We start from the raw sequence: 19281 nt of genomic DNA, 5'->3' as shown, positions 1-19281 counted from the left end.
TCTAAATTTTGAGTAGTCCTGTGCTGATTTCTAGGGTGGTATAGTTTTAATAGTGTACTTGTTCCAAGGTGATAATGTTTGAAAATTCAACTTCCTAGGATATATTTTATACTCAAAACTCCAGTACAGTAAGGTATTTGTTATTCTGTGTGACAGGATACCCAGAGTTATATTGACGAATGTCCTGGGAACGGAGTTAGGAAGAAAATACCTAACGAACCCACCTGTAACTGAGGCCAGTTTGAGTGATACAGTCAACTTGCAATCAGAGCAACTTCCTTCATCATCTGATGGCAGCCTAGAGTCTTGTCAAAATCTAAGTCCTCACAAGAGCTGTTTATTATCTGAAAGGTATGTTTAGTGATAATTGCACTCAAAAGAAAAATATTTATTCTCATGATGCGCTTCCCTGGATTTTCTTCCACATATGTTATTGTTAAATATGAGGTAAATTATGGTTTGGAAGCTGGTATGACTTTTTTACTCTGGTGGCTGGAAGGACTATTAGAACCAACAGCTCATGGCTAATAATCAGTTTCAAAAGTATTGGTCACCATTCTTGTATTTTGGAAAAATAGATATAGACACTAAATGGAATTTTAGTTACCTCTTTCAGTATCCTCATTCATTTGTTTGGTAAAATTGAATTCCATTCCCCTGATCTGTTCCACCCTTCATCTATGTTTTTTCTGCTCATTTGTCTTGTCTTTCCATGTGTCCATCTATTCATCCATCCATCTTTAGTCATCATATTATATATATCTATATTGTTTGTGTGCGTGCGTGCGTGCATGTGTGCGTGCGTGCGTGCGTGCGTGTGTGTGTGTGTGTGTGTTATTGGAGATTGAACCAGTGCCATTCTACCTCGAGCTACACTCCCAGCCCTATTTTTAATTTATTTTTTATTTTGAAACAGGGTCTCACTAAGGTGCTGAGACTGGCCTCGAAGCTGTGATCCTCCTCTTCAGCCTCCCAAGTACTGGGATTACAGGTCTGTACCACCACACCCGGCTCTACTCATTATCTTTATATCCATATTCTAGAACTGTATCTGACAGTTAGTGCTCAATAAATATTTGACGAGTGAATGGCTGAATGCATTCCTTACAAAAAAGATTTGAAGTAGCTGAATTTCAGTAACAAATGTGGTTTAAGTAAGAGAAATGCAAATCCAGAGTTGCTTTTGTTGAAGCACTGGGAGAGGATTCTGTGTGGACTGGAAGAAAGAATCTGTGGGAGAGGGGATGGCCATTTAGTAAGTCCTACTAGATTTTCAAACTGCTATTTGCATGAACTCTTGAAGCTGCTCTTTACATTTTCTGTTTTCAGGCTGTAGAATAAACTATTTTTAATCTCAGGGGAAAACTCATCCAATCTTAATATTTCCCTCCCTGAACTATCCAAAGGTTACTTCTGATACTTGTGTTTTTGTCCTAAGTCCAACACATTACATATTTATAGTTGCCTTTTTAAAGGCTTACAACAAATATTTTACATTCCTAACAAATTTTTAAAAATTCTGTTAATGTTTTATGAACTTCTGAATTTTTCTTTCTTTTAGAACATATTTTACATTTTCACCTAGGTTTTATTTAATGAATAATCAGTGGCAATTTTAACTTTATACTTCATTAGATCTAAGTTTGTCTCCCCTCAAAATGAGAATTTCAATGGCAGTATCCAGTTGTTAAATTTAATGTAGAACTGGAGATACTAGAAGTGTGTTTATCCCATTATATTACAGGTGTTTGTTTCTGCCACCTCTATTAGACTATGGCTCCTTAAGGAGAAGTATTGTGTCTTATTTGCATTTATACCCAGGCCTTAGCTCAATAAGAACTGAATCTTTTGCACTTGGGTTAATGTTCATGATACTTAACCTTGGGTTTCATTTCCTGAGTTGTAAAAAAAGAAGTACCCTTTCTACCTCACAAAATTATCTTATTTCTTTTAAATCTCACATTTAAAAAGCTGGTCGTGGTGGTGCACCCTTGTAATCCGTAATCCTATTACTTGAGAAGCTGAGACAGGAGAATCAGAGGCTCTCCACCAGCCTCAGCAACCTTTTGAGGCCCTCCACAACTTAGTACAACTCTGTTTCAAAATAAAATAGGACTGGTAGTGTAGCTCAGAGGTAGAATGCCCAAGTTCAATCCCCAGTACCACGAAAATAAAAAACAGAAACAAAAGCTCACATGAAAATATTATTGTTGAAGATATTTTTTTGTCACAAAAACTTGTGTGCTATTGCCATAGAATTCAAGTGACATCAGTGCGTTTTCATATGATTAGGAAAATAGCACTCTTGTGAGGATTCTACACTTTTAATTTGTAATCTTTACTTTTCAGGCTTTCTAGCAACTTGGGGCTAAATATAATAATAATAGGAAATTATAAAATTTCAGTTTGATCCCAGAATCTATTCAGTGGGAAATCTAGTTCTTTTCAAGTGCTTTCTTAATAGTTATAAAATTTCTAAGTGGTTTTGATGTGCTTTTTGAAAATTCATTCCCTTGATGGCAATTTTCTTTGACTCTTATATTTGGCATAAGCATTAACTGTGGAGCCAAATACATGGATTCAGCTCTTAAGTGTGCTACTTATACACCAGCTTAATGGCAAGTGAGGGCACTGGCAGTTACCATGTTATCTCTAAAATAGGGATAAAAAATATAATAACAATAACACATACACATGCCTTTTGGATTAGTGCACATTAAGGAGATAACCGGTGTAAAGCCCCTAATATAATGCCTGGTACCTAATAATATGTCACAGTCATCATCCTTATGTCTTTCCTACTAGTGCCATTAAAGGCTACTCCTGTAGTTAGTTGATGCTGTTGGAGTCTGATCCTGAAACCACCATCACATTAGCAGTGTTGCCAATACAATTGTTATAGCCTTAGTGTCACTCTTTGGTTCAAGGAGAAGTACTCAGTTAAATTAAGCTTTAGTTCTCTTTTCTCTTAAAATGAGTTCAGTTTGAGTAGAATCTAGAGGATCCCATGGAAATACAAATATGACCATACCATTACTTTGGTAGGTATGCCCTAGTACAACTGAAATACAGGATGAACCCAGAGTAGGCTCAGGATAGTACTCCTTTTTTCCAACATTTTCCTAGCCTTTCCTTTGAAAATCAGGATAAGTAAGTAGAAATTATTTAGTTTTCCCAGGAGACAGGATATTTTAATATTTTTTTTGCAGTATTGGGGATATTTTGATATAATAATAATAATAATAATAATAATAATAATAATAATTATTATTATTATTTTACTGCATAGATGTGTTAAACAGACTTGGCACGGTGGCACACGCCTATAATCCCAGTACTTGGGAAGCTGAGACAGGATTGCAGGTTCGAGGACAGCTGAATTTTAGTGAGATTCTCATCAACCAAGTGATACCCTGTTTCAAAATAAAAATAGTAAAATAGGCCCCTGGGTTCAATCCCCAGTACCAAAAAAAAAAAAAAAAAATGTGGTAAACATGTCAACTCTTTTTAGGAAGATACAATTTCAAGTAGAAACTCATAGGCTTTTTGGGTTTAAGTAATGAGAGTTATGACTGAAAAAATGAGTTTTTTTTTTAAACCTAGTACTTGTGCACTTAATTGGAAAAGTAGCTAGCAAAGATTTTCCCCCACTCTGTAGGGTCTCTCTTTAGATTCTTGGTAGTTTCTTTTGCCACACAGAAGCTTTTTAATCTGATAGTATCTCATTTATTGATTTACAAAAAATTCCTTAGCTTTTGTGGTCTTATTGAAGAAGTCTCTACGAGTACCTCTATGTTGGAGAATTGGTCCTATACCCTTTTCTAATAATTGCAAAATCTCTAGTCTGATTTCTAAGTCTTTTATCCATCTTGAGTTGACCCTTGTGTGCAGGTTGAGAAGTTGGGGTCTAACTCTGTTTACATATGGAATACCAGTTTCCTCAGAACCATTTGTTGAATAGGTTGTCTTTTCTCCACTATAAGATTTTGACCTAGCTATCAGCGTGATTTGTTTCTGAATCGGTGTCTGTTTTTGTGTCAATACCATGCTGTTTTTATTACTATAGCTGTGTAGTATAATTTGAAGTTAGATATTATGATGCCTCCAGTTTGATTCTTGTTGCTAATAACTGCCTTGGTTATTCTGAGTCTTTCTTTTCTCTATGAATTTTAGAAGTTTTTTCTAACTCCGAATCTGTTTATCACTTTGATATGGCTATTTTGATAATACTACCCAAGAACATGGGAGGCATTTCCATCTTCTAAGGTCTTTAATTTCTTTCTTCAATGTTTTGTAATTTTTGTTGTAGAGGACTTTTATTTCCTTGGTTAGATGAATACCTAAGTATTTTATTCTTTTTGAAGCTATAGGAATGGGATTATTTTCCATATTTTTTCCAGTGGGTTGATGTTTAGTGTTTAGAAAAGTTATTGTTATGCTTGTGGGATAGATTATTGCCAGAATCTGAAGTGGGTGGGTTTCACAGTATCCTCCTTCTATGTGAAATGGCTGAACAACAAAAAAAAGAAAAGTTATTATTATTATTTTTTTTTATGGTACTGGAGATGGAACCCAGAGGCATTCTACCTCCAAGCTACACACCCTCTATTTTTTATTTTTTTTTATTTTGAAACAGGGTCTCACTGAGTTGCCAAGGGCCTCACTAAGTAGTAGATGAGGCTGTCCTCAAACTGCGATCCTACTGTTTCAGCCTCCCCAATTCTGGGATTACAAGCATGGGCCACCACACTTGGCTAGAAAATCTGTTGAGTTTTGTAAGCTGGTTTTGTATCTAGTTACTTTGCTGAATTTGTTTTTCAGTTCTAGAAGTTTTATAGTTGAGTTTACTGGGTCTTCTAAGTATAGGGTACTTTACAGCCGGGTGTGGTGGCTCACGCTTGTAATCCCTGCACTTGGGAGGCTGAGACAGGAGGATCGCACAGGTTCGAAGCCAGCCTCAGCTACTTAGTGAGGCTCTCAGCAACTTAGTGAGACCCTGTTTCCAAATAAAATATAAAATAGGTCTGGGAGTATAGCCTGGAGCTGGTTTTGTATCTAGTTACTTTGCTGAATTTGTTTTTCAGTTCTAGAAGTTTTCTAGTTGAGTTTACTGGGTCTTCTAAGTATAGGGTACTTTAGATACCTCATACCTTATATAACTGTAATCATGCACTAATTACACTAATTCTGGATAGGCTTATTTTGTTTAGTCTTTATAATGTTCTCAAGGCTTACCTTCTGTAGTATTTTTTTTTCCTCTTTTTTGTGGCACCAGGGATTGAACCCAGTGGCATTCTACTTTCTAACTACAACTCCAGCCCTGTTTTACTTTTTTTTTTTTTTTTTTTGAAACAGGGTCCTGCTAAGTTGCAGATGGCTCACTGAGTTGCTGAGGTTGTCTGCTAACCCGCGATCCTCCTGTCTCAAGGCTTCCAAGTACTGGGATTACAAGTGTGTGTCACCATGCCCAGCTTGCTTTATTATTTTTATTTTTTAGTGGTACTGGGGATTGAATTCAGGAGCTTCTACCTGTAAACTATACCCCCAGCCCTTTTTATTTTTGAATCAGGGTTTTGTTAGGTTGCTGAGAGTCTCATTATGTTGCTGATGCGGTCCTTGAACCTGTGATTCTCCTGTCTCAGCTTCCCAAGTACTGGAATTATAGGTATGTACCATCATGTCTGGCTTATTTTTTTCCTTTTTAAGGCTGAATAATATTCATGTGTATGGATATACTACATTTATTTACCAATTTGTCCATTGATGTATAATTTGTTTGTTTCATGTATCTCTAATCTTGGAAAAAACAATTCTTATAGCTTGTACAGTCAATCACTCTCTCTCCACTTCCCTTCTTCCCTTCTTTTCTTGTTCTCTCTCATTCTCTTGTGGTAATAGGAGATACTCCTAGACTTTTATATTTTTTATTATGAAACAGTGTCTTGCTAGGTTGCAGAGGATGGTCTGGAACTTGGCAATCCTTCTGTCTGGATTACAGGCATGCTTTACTCTGCCTAGCTATCGTGTGTGTGTGTGTGTGTGTGTGTGTGTGTGTGTGTGTGTGTGTGTGTGTGTGACTGGGGATGGATGGAACCCAGGGACCTTCTACCTTTTGGCTACATTTCCAGACCTATTTTATATTTTGTTTGGAAACAGGGTCTCACTGAGTTTCTGAGAGCCTCACTAAGTAGCTGAGGCTGGCTTCGAACCTGCATGATCCTCCTGTCTCAGCCTTGATATTAGATAATATAATAAGCAAACAGGTGATTTTATTTTTTCCTTACTTTCTTTTATTTTTTTATTTTTCAATACTGGGGATTTCTACCTCTGAGCTATATCCCCATTCTTACTTTTTCTTCTTTCTTTTGAAACAGGGTCTAAGTTCCAGAGGGCCTCACTAAGTAGCTGATTTTGGCTGTGAATCTGTAATCCTTCTGTCTCAGCCTCCCAAGTACTGGGATTACAAGGGTACATTACCACACCTGGGTTACTTTTATTATTTCTAAAGCTGATTACTCTATTGAGAATAAATCAAAGATGTGACAAGTAAATGGAAAAGTGTTACATGTTGATGTATTGGAAGATTTAATATTATTACCATTAAATGCTCCTTTCCCAAGCCTTTGGCAACCTCTAATCTGTTTTTTGTTTCTATGAATATGCCTACTTCAGTTGCTGCCTATAAATGGAATCATACAACATTTGTCCTTTTGTGTTTGAGTTTACTTAGCATAATGTCTTCAGAGTTTATACATGCTGTAGCATGTCTCAGAAGTTCATCCCTTGTTTCCATCCAGTAGTATCACATTGCATGCGTACATCACATTTGGTCTTTCTGTTCATTTCTTGATGGACAGCAGGGCTGGCTATGGTGAATGGTGCTGCAATGAAGATTGGAGTGAAGAATCTCTTCATATCCCTGTTTTCCATTTTTTTTAGGAATGGGATTTCTAGATAACATGATAATTATATGTTTAGCTTTTTATAATGTGATAATTTTGTGACTAGATTTTTTTTGGAACTACCAAACTTTCCATAGCAGCTGTACTGTTTTACATTCCTGCAAACAATGTGCAAGGATTTCAGTTTTTAAAACTTGTTAATTTTTTTCTCAAATAGCTATCCAAACCTGCGTGAAATGGTACATCATTGTTGCTTTGGTTTGCATTGCTTTAGTGAATGTCTTTTCATGCTATTAGTCATGTGTGTCTTCTTTGGAGAAATGTCTATTCAAGTACTTTGCCCATTTTTTAATTGAGTTATTTTGTTGTTGAGCTGTATATTCTCAATAAAAATTTCTTATGAGATATATATTTGCAACTATTTTCTGTGGGTTGTAATTTTATTTCCTTGACAGTGTCCTTTGGTACACAGATGTTTTAATTATAATGAAGTTCACTGTATTTTATTTTTTCAGTACTGGGGATGGAACCTATGGGCATTCTACCTCTGAGTTATACCCCCAGACCTATTTTTTATTCTTTAATTTGAAACAGGGTCTCAATGTGTTGCAAAGGGCCTCACTAAGTAGCTGAGGCTGGCTGCGGACCATGATCCTCCTGTCTCAACCTCTCAAATGCTGGGATTACAAGTGTGTGCTACCACGCCCAGCTTTTACCCATCCATCCATCCTCCCTTCCTCCCTCCTCCCCTCCCCCCCCTCTTTTGCAGTACTGGGGATTGAACCCAGGGGCATTCTACCTCCAAGCTACACCCCCAGCCCTATTTTTTATTCTTTGAAACAAGGTCTCACTGAGTTGTGGTGGGCCTCACTAAGTAGCTGAGGCTGTCGTGAACTGCGATCCTCCTGTCTCATACTCCCAAATGCTGGGATTATAAGCGTGCACCACCACCTCTGGCGTATTTTTTTCTTTTGTGACTGCTTTCATTGTCATATCCAAGAAATCAATACCAAATCCAATATTATAAAGATTTTCTCTTATGTAGTCACTTATAAAAGTTTTATTGCCTTCTAAGATTTTTAGGTCTTCAATCCATTTTGAGTTAATTTTTGTACATAGAATTAGGTAAGGGTCCAATTCTATCTTTTGCATGTGACCGACTCTCTTGTGTTCCCAGTACCTTTTGTTGAAAAGATTCTCCTTTACCTATTAAATGGTTTTATAATTCTTGTTCAAAATCTTTTGACCATATATTTCAGGGTTTTTTTTACTGGAGTCTCTTTTCATTTCCTTGCTCTATATCTTTGTCTTTTTTCTAGTACCACACTGGTTTTTATAAATTCTTATAACTTGAAATATATTTTCTTGGTTCCTTTGAAAAGTTTAAATTTTTACTTTAGTTTTTACTAGATACATAAAAGCATAAATACTGTGCTTATTAATGGGGCACCCATAATGTCTGTATATGTAATTGTGTAATGTCTAAATCAGGATAAACATATTTATCTCTTCATGTATTTCATAATGGTAAAAAGTTTCAAAATCCTTTCTTTTAGGTTTTTGAAATATAGTAATTATTGTTAAATGCAGTCACCATACTGTATAGTGGTATACCTTTTAAAATATTTCTTAGAGTTTTGTTTCATCATAGAATATTTGTTTTTGAAATTTTGTTACTTATTTGTTACCTTGATTAATGTACATATTTATAGTATTTCTTTTTCAGAGACTTGGGTATTCCCAGTTATTCAGCATTAATCTGAAAGGTTGACATGTAACTTAGAGGAAAGAAGATTTCTTTTCTTAGGGTTTCGGGTTTGGTCCGTGTGGAGGCCAAGACTGCAGATCTCAAGGCATGGTGGTGGGAGGCAGAGGGAGGGCGAACACATGGGCTGTGCTCCTCACATCTTCCATTATGGAAGCAGGATAGAGAGAGCAGTGGGAGGAGGAACCACAAGTAATCCCCAAGGCTGCACTCCCGGGAACCCACCCCCTCCAGCCAAACCCACCTGGCCCAGGCCGCCCATGGATTTTTCCACTTCTGTGATTACAACCTTTGTGGCTCAATTATATAACTCTAAACATTAATAAATGAGCTCTTTAGGGGACATTTTATATCTAACTCTACCATTAGTCTATTCACTTTCTTTGTTATAGAAGAATGGAAACAAATAGTGTTTCAACATTACCATATTTAAATATATATTGGGAACTATGGAAACAAATAGTGTTTCAGCATTACCATATTTAAATACATATTGGAAACTATCTTTAAATATGTATGATTTCTACAGTGTACCTTTTAGATTGAGGTTGTTGGATTCTATAAAAAACTTCTTAATATTTTGTTTGAGATTTTGTTATAGATATATGTATATTTATTTATTTTTTTGTACTGGGGATTGAACTCGGGCATTCTACCTCTGAGCTATACCCCCAGCTTTTTATTTTTATAATTTTGAGATAGTATTTTCTTAAGTTGCTAAGGCTGGCTTTGAACCTGCTATTCTCCTGTCTTAGCCTTCCTAGTACTAGGATTATAGGTATGTGCCACCATGCTTGGCTTATATATTTTGAATTATATGACACTACTTTTTGAAAATAATTGATCACTCATTTTTATTGTTGGATTCCTGTGACCAGTTAATGCTTAGTACTTGGTCAGAAAAATCCCCCTACTGTAACTGCTTTCTTCTACACCCATACACTTCATAATGTAGTTTACAGGTGAAACTTAATTTGCTAAGTGTGCATTATACCAGAAGAGTAAAGATTATTGTACCATTTGTTTCTTTTCTCAGGAGAAACACGAGTATCTGAGCATTTAATCTTTTCATCGTTTAGATCACATTCTATATCTATAGTGCCTATAGCGATCATTTTGCTAGGAATAAAAAGAATGAATTTTCCTTAGGTTATCTTCTTCAATAAATGAAATTCTATGGTATAGTATTACTTAGATGCTCTTATCCTTCAAGTTTAATAATTGAGGTTAAGGACTAGAGTGATTTTACTTAGCCAGAACCTTTTTATACGTAACACTTGGCCAAGTCTTGAGATTTTGAATATTTCACCTATTAATTTCCAAGCTAAAAGTGAAGAAAATTCTGTAAAAATAAATATTAAAAGGATAATGAACGAATAATAATAGCAATAGCTCTTTCTTTTTTAGAAAAAAAATTTATAGTACTGGGGGATTGAACTCAGTGGCAATCAGTCTGAGCTATACCACCAGCCCTATTTTACTTTTTATTTTTGAAATAGGGTCTCACTAAGTTACCTCATACTGCTGGCCTCAAACCTGCAATTCTCCTTTCTCGGCCTCCCAAGTGTTGGGAGTACACATGTGTGCCACCATTAACTATTCCTTTTACCATGGTACTGCATGCATAGTGTTTGAATACTGTCTCTTTTAAATATAAAACTTGTTTTTCATTTTTCATGTTACAAGTAATTCTCAAAACAAAGAAGCAGTATGTCTTATTGGTTTGTATAGTCATTATTGTTCACTTATTTGAGTTACCTTAGTTATAAATAATTTATATATTTAAAATCACAGACTATATGTATTAAATATGTACAAAAGTACATAGAATGATATCACAAAATATATTATTCAGGTTTAATTGATAATTTTCCCTATATCAAATTTGTCTTTAGTTTTTAAAGCTGAGGATGGTACACATGCCTGTAAATCCAGTACATGAGGCTGAAATAGGAGGATTGCAGGTTTGAGGTCAGCCTCAGCAACTTAGTGAGGGCCCATTTCCAAGTTAAAAATAAGATAGGTCTGGGAATATAGCTCAGAGGTAGAATACCTTGACAATCCTTAGTATTACCCCCAAAAAGTATTATAGTTGAGACTTCATTTATGTTTTTCTTCCTAAATCTCTCACCCTCCCTTCTTAGAGTTATTCCTGATCCAAATAGATTTGAGCCTTTTTAGCCCAAATTTTAAATTTTATTTCATATGTGTGCACTTATACATGCTAGGGTGTTTTGTATTTCTAAGTTTTTATTAGAAATGAATGTGCTTATTCTGCCAAAACTTGTTTTTTACTCAGTCATATATATGTTAAGTTTGATGATAAGGACATTTGTGTTTTTAGAATTTTGCTTTTGAAGCCTCTTTGACATTGTTTAATATTTTTTAAGATTATTTTTTGTGTAATATATATATATAATCCTGAAATATGTATATTGTTTTTCCCCAAGAACACATGGGAAACTTAAAGAGATGAGAATTTAACTTTTCAAATCTGGGTTCAGTGTCTTTTTCACTGTCCAGATCATATAGTCTTTCTAATGGCTATGTATTTGTAATGTATTGGATTTTTATTTTGAATATATGCCAGTTGGTTTCTGAATTCATTTGGGCTTTATTAGAATTGAGTATTCCACATTTCTGTTTTGCAGGGATTCACAGCCAAGTAAGACTGTAGATAACATTTCTGCAAAGCAGGCTGTACACACTAAAGAAAAGCGAAGAGATGATGATGGCATTTCTCTTCCAGTGTCTGACACTCAGCCTAAAGGTTTGTGAATCTTAGAAAACTGTTGGAATTTAAACTTTTGCCTATTACATTTACAAACATTTTAAGTTATTATCAAACATTTTATCATATGGAAAGGATACATGAAAACAAAGGGAGATTATTTAGCAAAACAAAGAAAATCGCTAAACTTACTATTTATGTACTTTAGCACATATTTCTTGATTTATTTACCCATCCTCAAAGTTAAACTTGAGTATTGTTTCTTTTTTTTGTAGAAGCTGGAAATTAGCTATAAAGTTATGATGTTTGTTTAGCTATTCTAAGTGTTTCCATGGATACTGATATTACTGCTAAGTAGATTTTTATAATTAGCTTCGCACTATCTATTCTCCTACTTTGAAATACATTCTATATTCATTAGAATTTCAACTTTAGAATGATGCCAAAACAAGTCACTATTAGCAAATTTGAGGGCAAATATACCTAGTTAAAATACTTACCAAAGACTTTTGAAAATTCGTTGTAGGCTATCTTGTATATAAGATATATATATTTGTGTGTGTGTGTGTGTGTGGTACTGGGGTTCCTGGAAACCCTTCTACTTCCGGGCTACACTCCCAGACACCTATTTTTTTATATTTTTATTTGGAAACAGGGTCTCTTAAGCCAGTGCATCTGGCTTCAAACCTGCGCAATCCTCCTGTCTCCGCCTCCTAAGTGCGGGGATTACAAGTGTGCACCACCATGCCCGGCAAGATTAATAATTTCATGACCTTTTCATCTCTCTTTGAAGATTTAAAAATATCTTACCAAAATTTGGTCAGAAATAAATTGCATTAGCCAAATGGTGAAACTAACACCTTCAGAGTTGTCGTGGATTATCAAAGGTTTAATAAAACAAGTTGAGGTATTTTATTTCCTGAGTGATTTTGTGAGTTATTTATAAATACAAAAGTCCTTTAATCACACTCTACAAAAATTTATGCACTTCATTTCAAATGTAGCTATTTAAAAAAATTTTTTTTCGGGTCTGGGGATGGAACCCAGGGGCATTAGACCTCTGAGCTATAGCCCCTGCCCTATTTTTTATTCTTTATTTTGAAACCGGGTCTCACTGAGTTGCAGAGGGCCTAAGTAGCTGAGGCTGTCCGTGAACCGCGATCCTCAGGTCTCAGCTTCCCAAATGCTGGGATTACAAGCGTGAGCCACCACGCCCAGCTCTAAATATTTTTAAATTAGCCTTTTTCATAGAAAAGAAAAGTTAAAAGAAAACTAGAGTAATAACTTTTGTGTATACAAAAACTATCTGAATTTTTTTTCATCTGAAACTCTTATGAAGGCCAATATTTTTTTTAGAAACAACTGTGTCCTTGTAAAGATAAACTTCTACTTAGCATATAATGAAAGGCATTTTCTTACGGACATATTTTCCTTAGAAGTAATTACTAATGTTGTTGTTGTTATTGTTGTTGTTGTTATTATTCTTTGTGTGTGTGGGGGTGGGGGGGTTCTGGGAATTGAACTCGGGGACATTCTACCTTGGAGCTACACTCCCAGTTCTTTTTAGTTTTTGGTCTTGCTCAGTTGCTGAAGACCTAAGTGGTTGAGGCTGGCCTTGAACCTGTGCTCCTTCTATTCCAGCCTTTATCTTTAATTATGAAATAAGTATGTAGGTATTTGTACAAATAGGTTCAGTTCGCATGATGCAAGACAGTCTTTAGCCCTCAATTTAAGTGAGGGAATTCTGAATTAAACACCAAGTGTACTGTTCTTCTTGTAGTACATTACGTTTGATTTGTGGAATTTGCCTTTATCATAAAAGTACAGTGGAAATATTTAATTATTTTGTTTATAGGAGTTTGGTCACCTCTAATTTTATATGCTAGGAAAATTTCAACATTAAATTGTATGTATTATTTAGGTAGAATCCTATTTTTACAATGTCTAGCTCTTGTTCCTGCTTCTTATGAGATTAACTGATAGGCAAGTAGTAAATTGCTTAAAGGAAAACTATTAAATTGTTTTCTCAATCTCCTTTACTTTTATCAGTTCTTTGCTATAGTGTTTAAAAGTTATAATTTATTATTTTTATGTTCGGAAATAATTCCTGGCTGTTTTTACAGTTTAATAATATATTACAAATAAAACTTAATATGCTTTTCTGGATATTATGCTGATGATTTGGGGTAAAAAATTCATCTTCCTGGGGGAGGGAATTGAGTGTTTTCTTTGAAAGCCAAAAGACATTTGACTACTTTGGAGTTTTTGTCCTCAATCCTATCTCAGTGCCTTTTAAGGAATGATAGACGTAGTATCATGGATGTTAGTTATTGAGAGTTGAAGATAAGAGTAAGAGCAAGAATAGTTTAAAAAGAAAGTTTATACCGTTGAAGAATTTTGAATGAATGGAAAGGCAGACCAATCAGTATTAGACAAAAGTTGTGAATTAAAAGAAGCTGCTACATGAACTTTGTGTGTAAAGTATAAACTTTGGGCTGGTACTCATATGGTACAGATTCAGAAAGCAAAATAATTCTGGATAGCTTTCATTTACTTAGATAAAAAAATCTTCTAGAAAGATTTTTGTGCAAAATCTCTCTTTTGTAACTTAAATATTAAGCTTTAATTTCAAATTGATGCTTTTGTTGACTTGTAGAATGGCATATTTATTAGAGACTTTGAATGAAAGGGTCTTGGTTGTCAAATATATTTATTTAATTTAAATATATCATATTTAATTTAAATATGTTAAATAATAAAGAAATAAACTCATGTAAATTGATAGCCTTGCGAATGGTCACATATCGTAGTCACCTGCCAAGGAAAGGTACTTTTTGACTGCTTTATAAATGTACAATGTATATTTTACCTTTCAAACTATAGTCTCTTTCCCATGAACATATTTATATGTGTAAATTACATTTTTAAAAACAATTTGATCTGGGTGTGGTGGTGCAGGCTTGTAATCCCAGCATCCGGGAGGCTGAGACCGGAGGATCGTGGTTCGCCGACAGCCTCAGCTACTTTGTGAGGCCCTTTGCAACTTAGTGAGACCAGTTTCAAAAAATAAGAATAAAAAACAGAGCAGGGGGTGTAGCTCAGAGGTCAAATGCCCCTGGGTTCCATCTCTAGACCTGCAAAACAAAAAACAAAAAAACAAAAAACCCCAACTAATTTATAAAATCCCCATGAATTATCAAAACATTTTTTTTGGTACTGAGGGGTGGAACCCAGGGTCTTTCTATCTCCGAGCTACACCCCCAGCCCTATTTCATAATTTATTTGAAAACAGGGTCTCACTAAGTTGCTGATAGCCTCACTAAGTAGCTGAGGCTGGCTTCAAACCTGTGCGATCCTTCTGTCTCAGCCTCCCAAGCACGGGGATTACAAGCGTGCGCCACCATGCCCGGCTTATCAAAACATTTTTAAGACATAATTTTTCCAGGCTTTATTGACTTTTTTGTATTACCAATTAAATGCATTTATAACAAATGGGAAAACTTAATTTGGTTGCTTTGTTTTGCTTACTCTCAAAGAGGATACTCACGTTCCATGCATTTCCCTCATATCTCACATTTCATATCTGTTGTGTAATAAATACTTTTTGTAAACAGGTTAATAAGGATATGCCTTTGCATCCATCCAGTGTCAGTGTGGTAATTTAACAGAATTCTGCCTAAATGAGTTTTGGAATTAGCATAGTACTTTGGATATTTCTTTGAGCTCCACTAAAAGGAATCCTTTCTGATTATTCTGAACATTTATATAATGCTTCTTTTTTTTAAGACCTCAACAGTGAAAGAAGTAAAGATGGTGACTCTCCTGAAGAAGGGAACAGAAACAAGGATGCTAATACATATTCAGAGTCAAAGATGCAACCTACCCCAATTTCCAAAAAGACAAAGAAAAGGGTTAAAAATGACTTACCTGATTCTCATAATTCTATTTCTTTGGATAAATCAACAGAACAAATAGTAAGTAGAGGTATTTAAATATCATAGGAAATGATTTTGTATTGTGATAAAAAATGAGTCCTCTATAGACAAATAATGTTCTTCTAGTTCTCGGCTGTTATTAGCTTTCTTTTGGTTCTTTGCTAGCTTTATTTTATTTTAGTTTAGTTTATTATGGCGGTGTGGATTTAACCTAGAGCCTTGCATATGCTAGGCAAATGCTCTACTATTGACTTGCATACCCAACCCTTTTTATTTTTAATTTTAAACAGGGTCTAACAGTGTTACTCAGGGTAGCCTTGAACTTATGATCCTTCTGCTTCAGTCCCCCCAACAGCTGGGATTATAGGTGTGTACTACTGTACCTGGCTTGCTAGCTTTATTTTTTAAAATAATATTTTGTTTATTTATTCATTCTTTTCTTTTGGTAATAGGGATTGAACCCAGGGAGGTTCTACTTCTGAGCTATACCCCAGCTATTTCCATTTTTACTTAGAAATAGGGTTTTGCTAAATGACTGTACTCTGGCCTCAAACCTATGAATCGCTTTTCTCAGCCTCCCAAGTACTGGTATTACAGGCATGTGCCACTCTGTCCAGCTTAAAATAATAATTTTGTTATGTATCTTTCTCAGTAATATAGTGATCAGAGCAAATTTTAAATATTATGACTGATTAAAAGAAGCCAAAGTTGCTTTATCTTTGTTAGTACTCTTTTCTTAGTAGTTTGTTTATATTCTTCAGACTTGTTTTCTTTGCTTTGCTCTTTTAAATTTTAACAAAGTACTAATCATACTGCCTAGCCACTTACTATGTAAAGTTACTGTCAAGATTTTTTTTTTTTAGTAGCAATTATCTAATTCTTTATGCTTATATTTATCTAGGATTTGAGAAATTTATTGTAAGTAATTTCCATACTTACTACATACATTATCTAATTTTCAAAGACTTATACAGTAAAACTATAAGGAGACAGCTTTTTTATTCCTTTGATTCACAAGTCATTTCAGGACCTTTCAGTGCCTTTGGGTTATAAGTGTAAACCATAGAAGTCATAAAATGATCCAGACTTATAGTCATGGAGAGGTTGAAGGCAATGGTTTTCACGATTTTTAATGTTGTCATACTATTAAGTTTTTTATTTTTTGGTGGTACTGGTATGGATTACAGGGGTGTTCTACCTTTGAGCTATATCCTCAGCCCTATCTTATTATTTGTTTCAAATTTTGAAATAGGATCTCACTGAGTTGCTGAGGACCTTGCCGAGTTGTTTGAGGCTGGCCTCAAATCTATGATCCCCATATCTCAGACTCCTGAGTACTGGGATTACTGGTATATACCACCCTGCTCAGCTCTGTTAAGTTTTGAATTAAATTTTTTTTCACAACTGGGAATGAAACGCAGGGGGATTCTGCCTCCAAGCTACATCTTCAGCCCTATTTTTTATTTTGAAAGAGGTTCTCACTGAGTTGCAAGGGGCCTCACTAAGTAGCTGAGGCTGACAAACCTAGATCTCCCTGTCTCAGCCTCCCAAGTACTGAGATTATAAGCATATGCCACCACCATACTTGGTGAATTGTTAAAATTTTGTTACCAAAGTATATTGTTGCATTTTTATGTTGTAGAGTAAAAATGTTAAAAAATCCACACCAGGAGTGGTGGTGCACGCTTGTAATCCCCACGCTTGGGAGGCAGAGACAGGAGGATCGCACAGGTTCGAAGCCAGCCGCGCTGGCGTAAGAGACCCTGTTTCCAAATAAAAAGTATAAAATAGGTCTGGGAATGTAGCCCGGAGGCAGAAGGGTTTCCAGGAACCCCAATACCACCAAAAAAACCCCTCCCATTGTAAAGTTGATTTAGATTGTTGAAGACCATCTGAACCACTTATAAAGATGTGTATTTCTCCATTTCACCCTTTAAAAATAATTTAGTTAGCCGGGCGCGGTGGCGCACGCTTTTAATCCTAGCATTTGGGAAGCTGAGACTGGAGGATCACAGTTTGCAGACAGCCTCAGCTACTTAGTGAGGCTCTCCGCAACTTAGTGAGACTCTGTTTCAAAAATAAAGAATAAAAATCAGGGCAGGGGTTTTAGCTCGGAGGTCAAATGCCCCTGGGTTCTATCACCAGACCCACACACAAAAAAAAATTTAGTTATCAGATTGGACAAACCAAATCCTATACCTTTCTACTTGGGAATCACTGCTGAGTCTAATGTAATATAAATTGTGTAGTTATCTAGCCATGTGATTATAGAAATGATATATTTTTCTTTTTATATTGTTGTTTCAGAGTTTAAACCTTACAAAAGTATTTTAAGAAAATCAAAGTGGAAAAATGCTAATTTGTCTGTACATTTATTTATGTTCAGAAAGAGCAAGAAAATGACTCAACAGTCTCCAGTAAGTTAGAAAAGCCAAGTGAAAGCTGTCAGCAGGCACCAGCACTGCTTGAAGAAATTACGCCTGAACCTATAGAAAGTGATCTTACTGAACTGTCCTCATTTGATAGTCAGAAGTTGGATAAAAGTGCTCTTGCCTATTCAGCCACCGAAAAGTTGGGGTGCTCTATTTCCAGTGACACAGTGGAGATTCCTTCCCAAATTGAGAAAGAGGAGAATGAGTTGAATGCAATAGAAAAGCCCCTACTGAGTGAGCACAGTGAAGGGAACCAGTCGTTGGTCTCAGCCGAACCAAGTAAGTAACAGGAAGATTGTGAAGACACATCATCTTCTCTTCTTTACTCAGTACTTTTCCTTCTCACAAGAAAATTTTGCTAGGGAAAAAGCTGTTACAACATTATTGTGGAATTAACTTTAGGAAATATGTTCTGGGATTTTGGGGTTTTCTTCAAGAATCTCGTGATATTGATTTAGGTAAATAAATGGAGTCCTTGGGAGCAGAGTAAGTTTTAAATTACTTAACTGTGATTCAGCCCAGTAATTTTTAGAAAGACTCTCTAAGGGACTATCAGTTAATTCACTTAGTTGATAAAGCCAAATTTAAGTACTATTTAGCTATTATCATTAATTTTGATTTAGTTAATTTTGAGTAGTCATTGCTGTCACATGGCACAAAAAATTTACAAGGTTTTAAAGGATATACAATTTTTTAGATATTCCCCTAGCCGTGTTTCCCCCTTCTAGAAACAACTAATGTAGCAGGATTTAAAGTGCAATATTTATTTATTTATTGTAGTCCTAGGAATTGAACCCAAGAGCATTTTATTTCTGAGCTATATCCCTAGCCCTATTTTATTTTTTTATTTTGAAACAGAGTCTCACTGAGTTGCTGAGAACTTTGCTAAGTTGCTGACACTGGCCTTGAACCTGCTATTTTCTTGTCTCAGCTTCCCAAGTACTGGAATTATAGGTGTGAGCTCCCATTCCTGGTGAAGTACAGTTTCCCCTTCTTCCCTTTCTTTTTTTCCCCCTCCTTCCCTTCTTCCTTTTTTCCCCTCTCCCGTCCTCCCTTTTTTACTTTCCCTTCTTTTGTCAGTAGGAATTGAACCCAGGAGAGTTCTATCTCAGAACTAGACCCCCATCCCTGTTATATTTTCTTTTGAAATAGGGTCTCACTAAGTTACAGTGTGCTGGCTTCAAACCTGTGATGTGATCCTCCTATCTTAGCCTCCCAACTGCTGAAATCACAAGTGTGCCTCACTACTCCTGGCTTCGAAGTGCAATCTAGAGTGATGGCAGATCCATTGTTAGAAGTTGTTTCTAAGCCGGGCGTGGTGGCGCACACTTGTAATCCCTCTGCATGAGAGGCTGAGACAGGAGGATCACACAGGTTCGAAGCCAGCCTCAGTTACTTAGTTGGGCTCTCAGCAACTTAATGAGACCCTGTTTCCAAAGAAAGTATAAAATAGGTCTGGGAGTATAGCCTGGAAGTAGAAAGACTCTGGGTTCCACCCCAGTACCACCAAAAAAAA

General features: G+C 35.7%; 1 protein-coding gene across 2 annotated transcripts in view; it reads left to right on the top strand.

Moving 5' to 3' along the window:
* The window catches only part of SENP7 (SUMO specific peptidase 7), a gene marked incomplete at both ends in the record, with an annotated part of 129143 nt that overhangs the window by 66854 nt on the left and 43008 nt on the right, over positions 1 to 19281 (top strand). The window contains 4 exons of one of the 2 annotated variants that reach the window (XM_080695718.1): positions 157 to 351; positions 11319 to 11441; positions 15195 to 15372; positions 17720 to 18044. In XM_080695718.1, the coding sequence (XP_080551844.1) occupies positions 157 to 351; positions 11319 to 11441; positions 15195 to 15372; positions 17720 to 18044 (821 nt within the window). Of the gene's footprint in view, positions 1 to 156; positions 352 to 11318; positions 11446 to 15194; positions 15373 to 17719; positions 18045 to 19281 lie in introns of those variants that run through there. The other variant, XM_080695719.1, reaches the window with a different exon arrangement.

Source organism: Muscardinus avellanarius, assembly GCF_963383645.1.
Source record: "Muscardinus avellanarius genome assembly, chromosome: 5".
NCBI lineage: Eukaryota > Metazoa > Chordata > Mammalia > Rodentia > Gliridae > Muscardinus > Muscardinus avellanarius.
The sequence above is the reverse complement of the archived record's forward strand: the minus strand, read 5'-3'. Positions and strand labels throughout refer to the sequence as shown.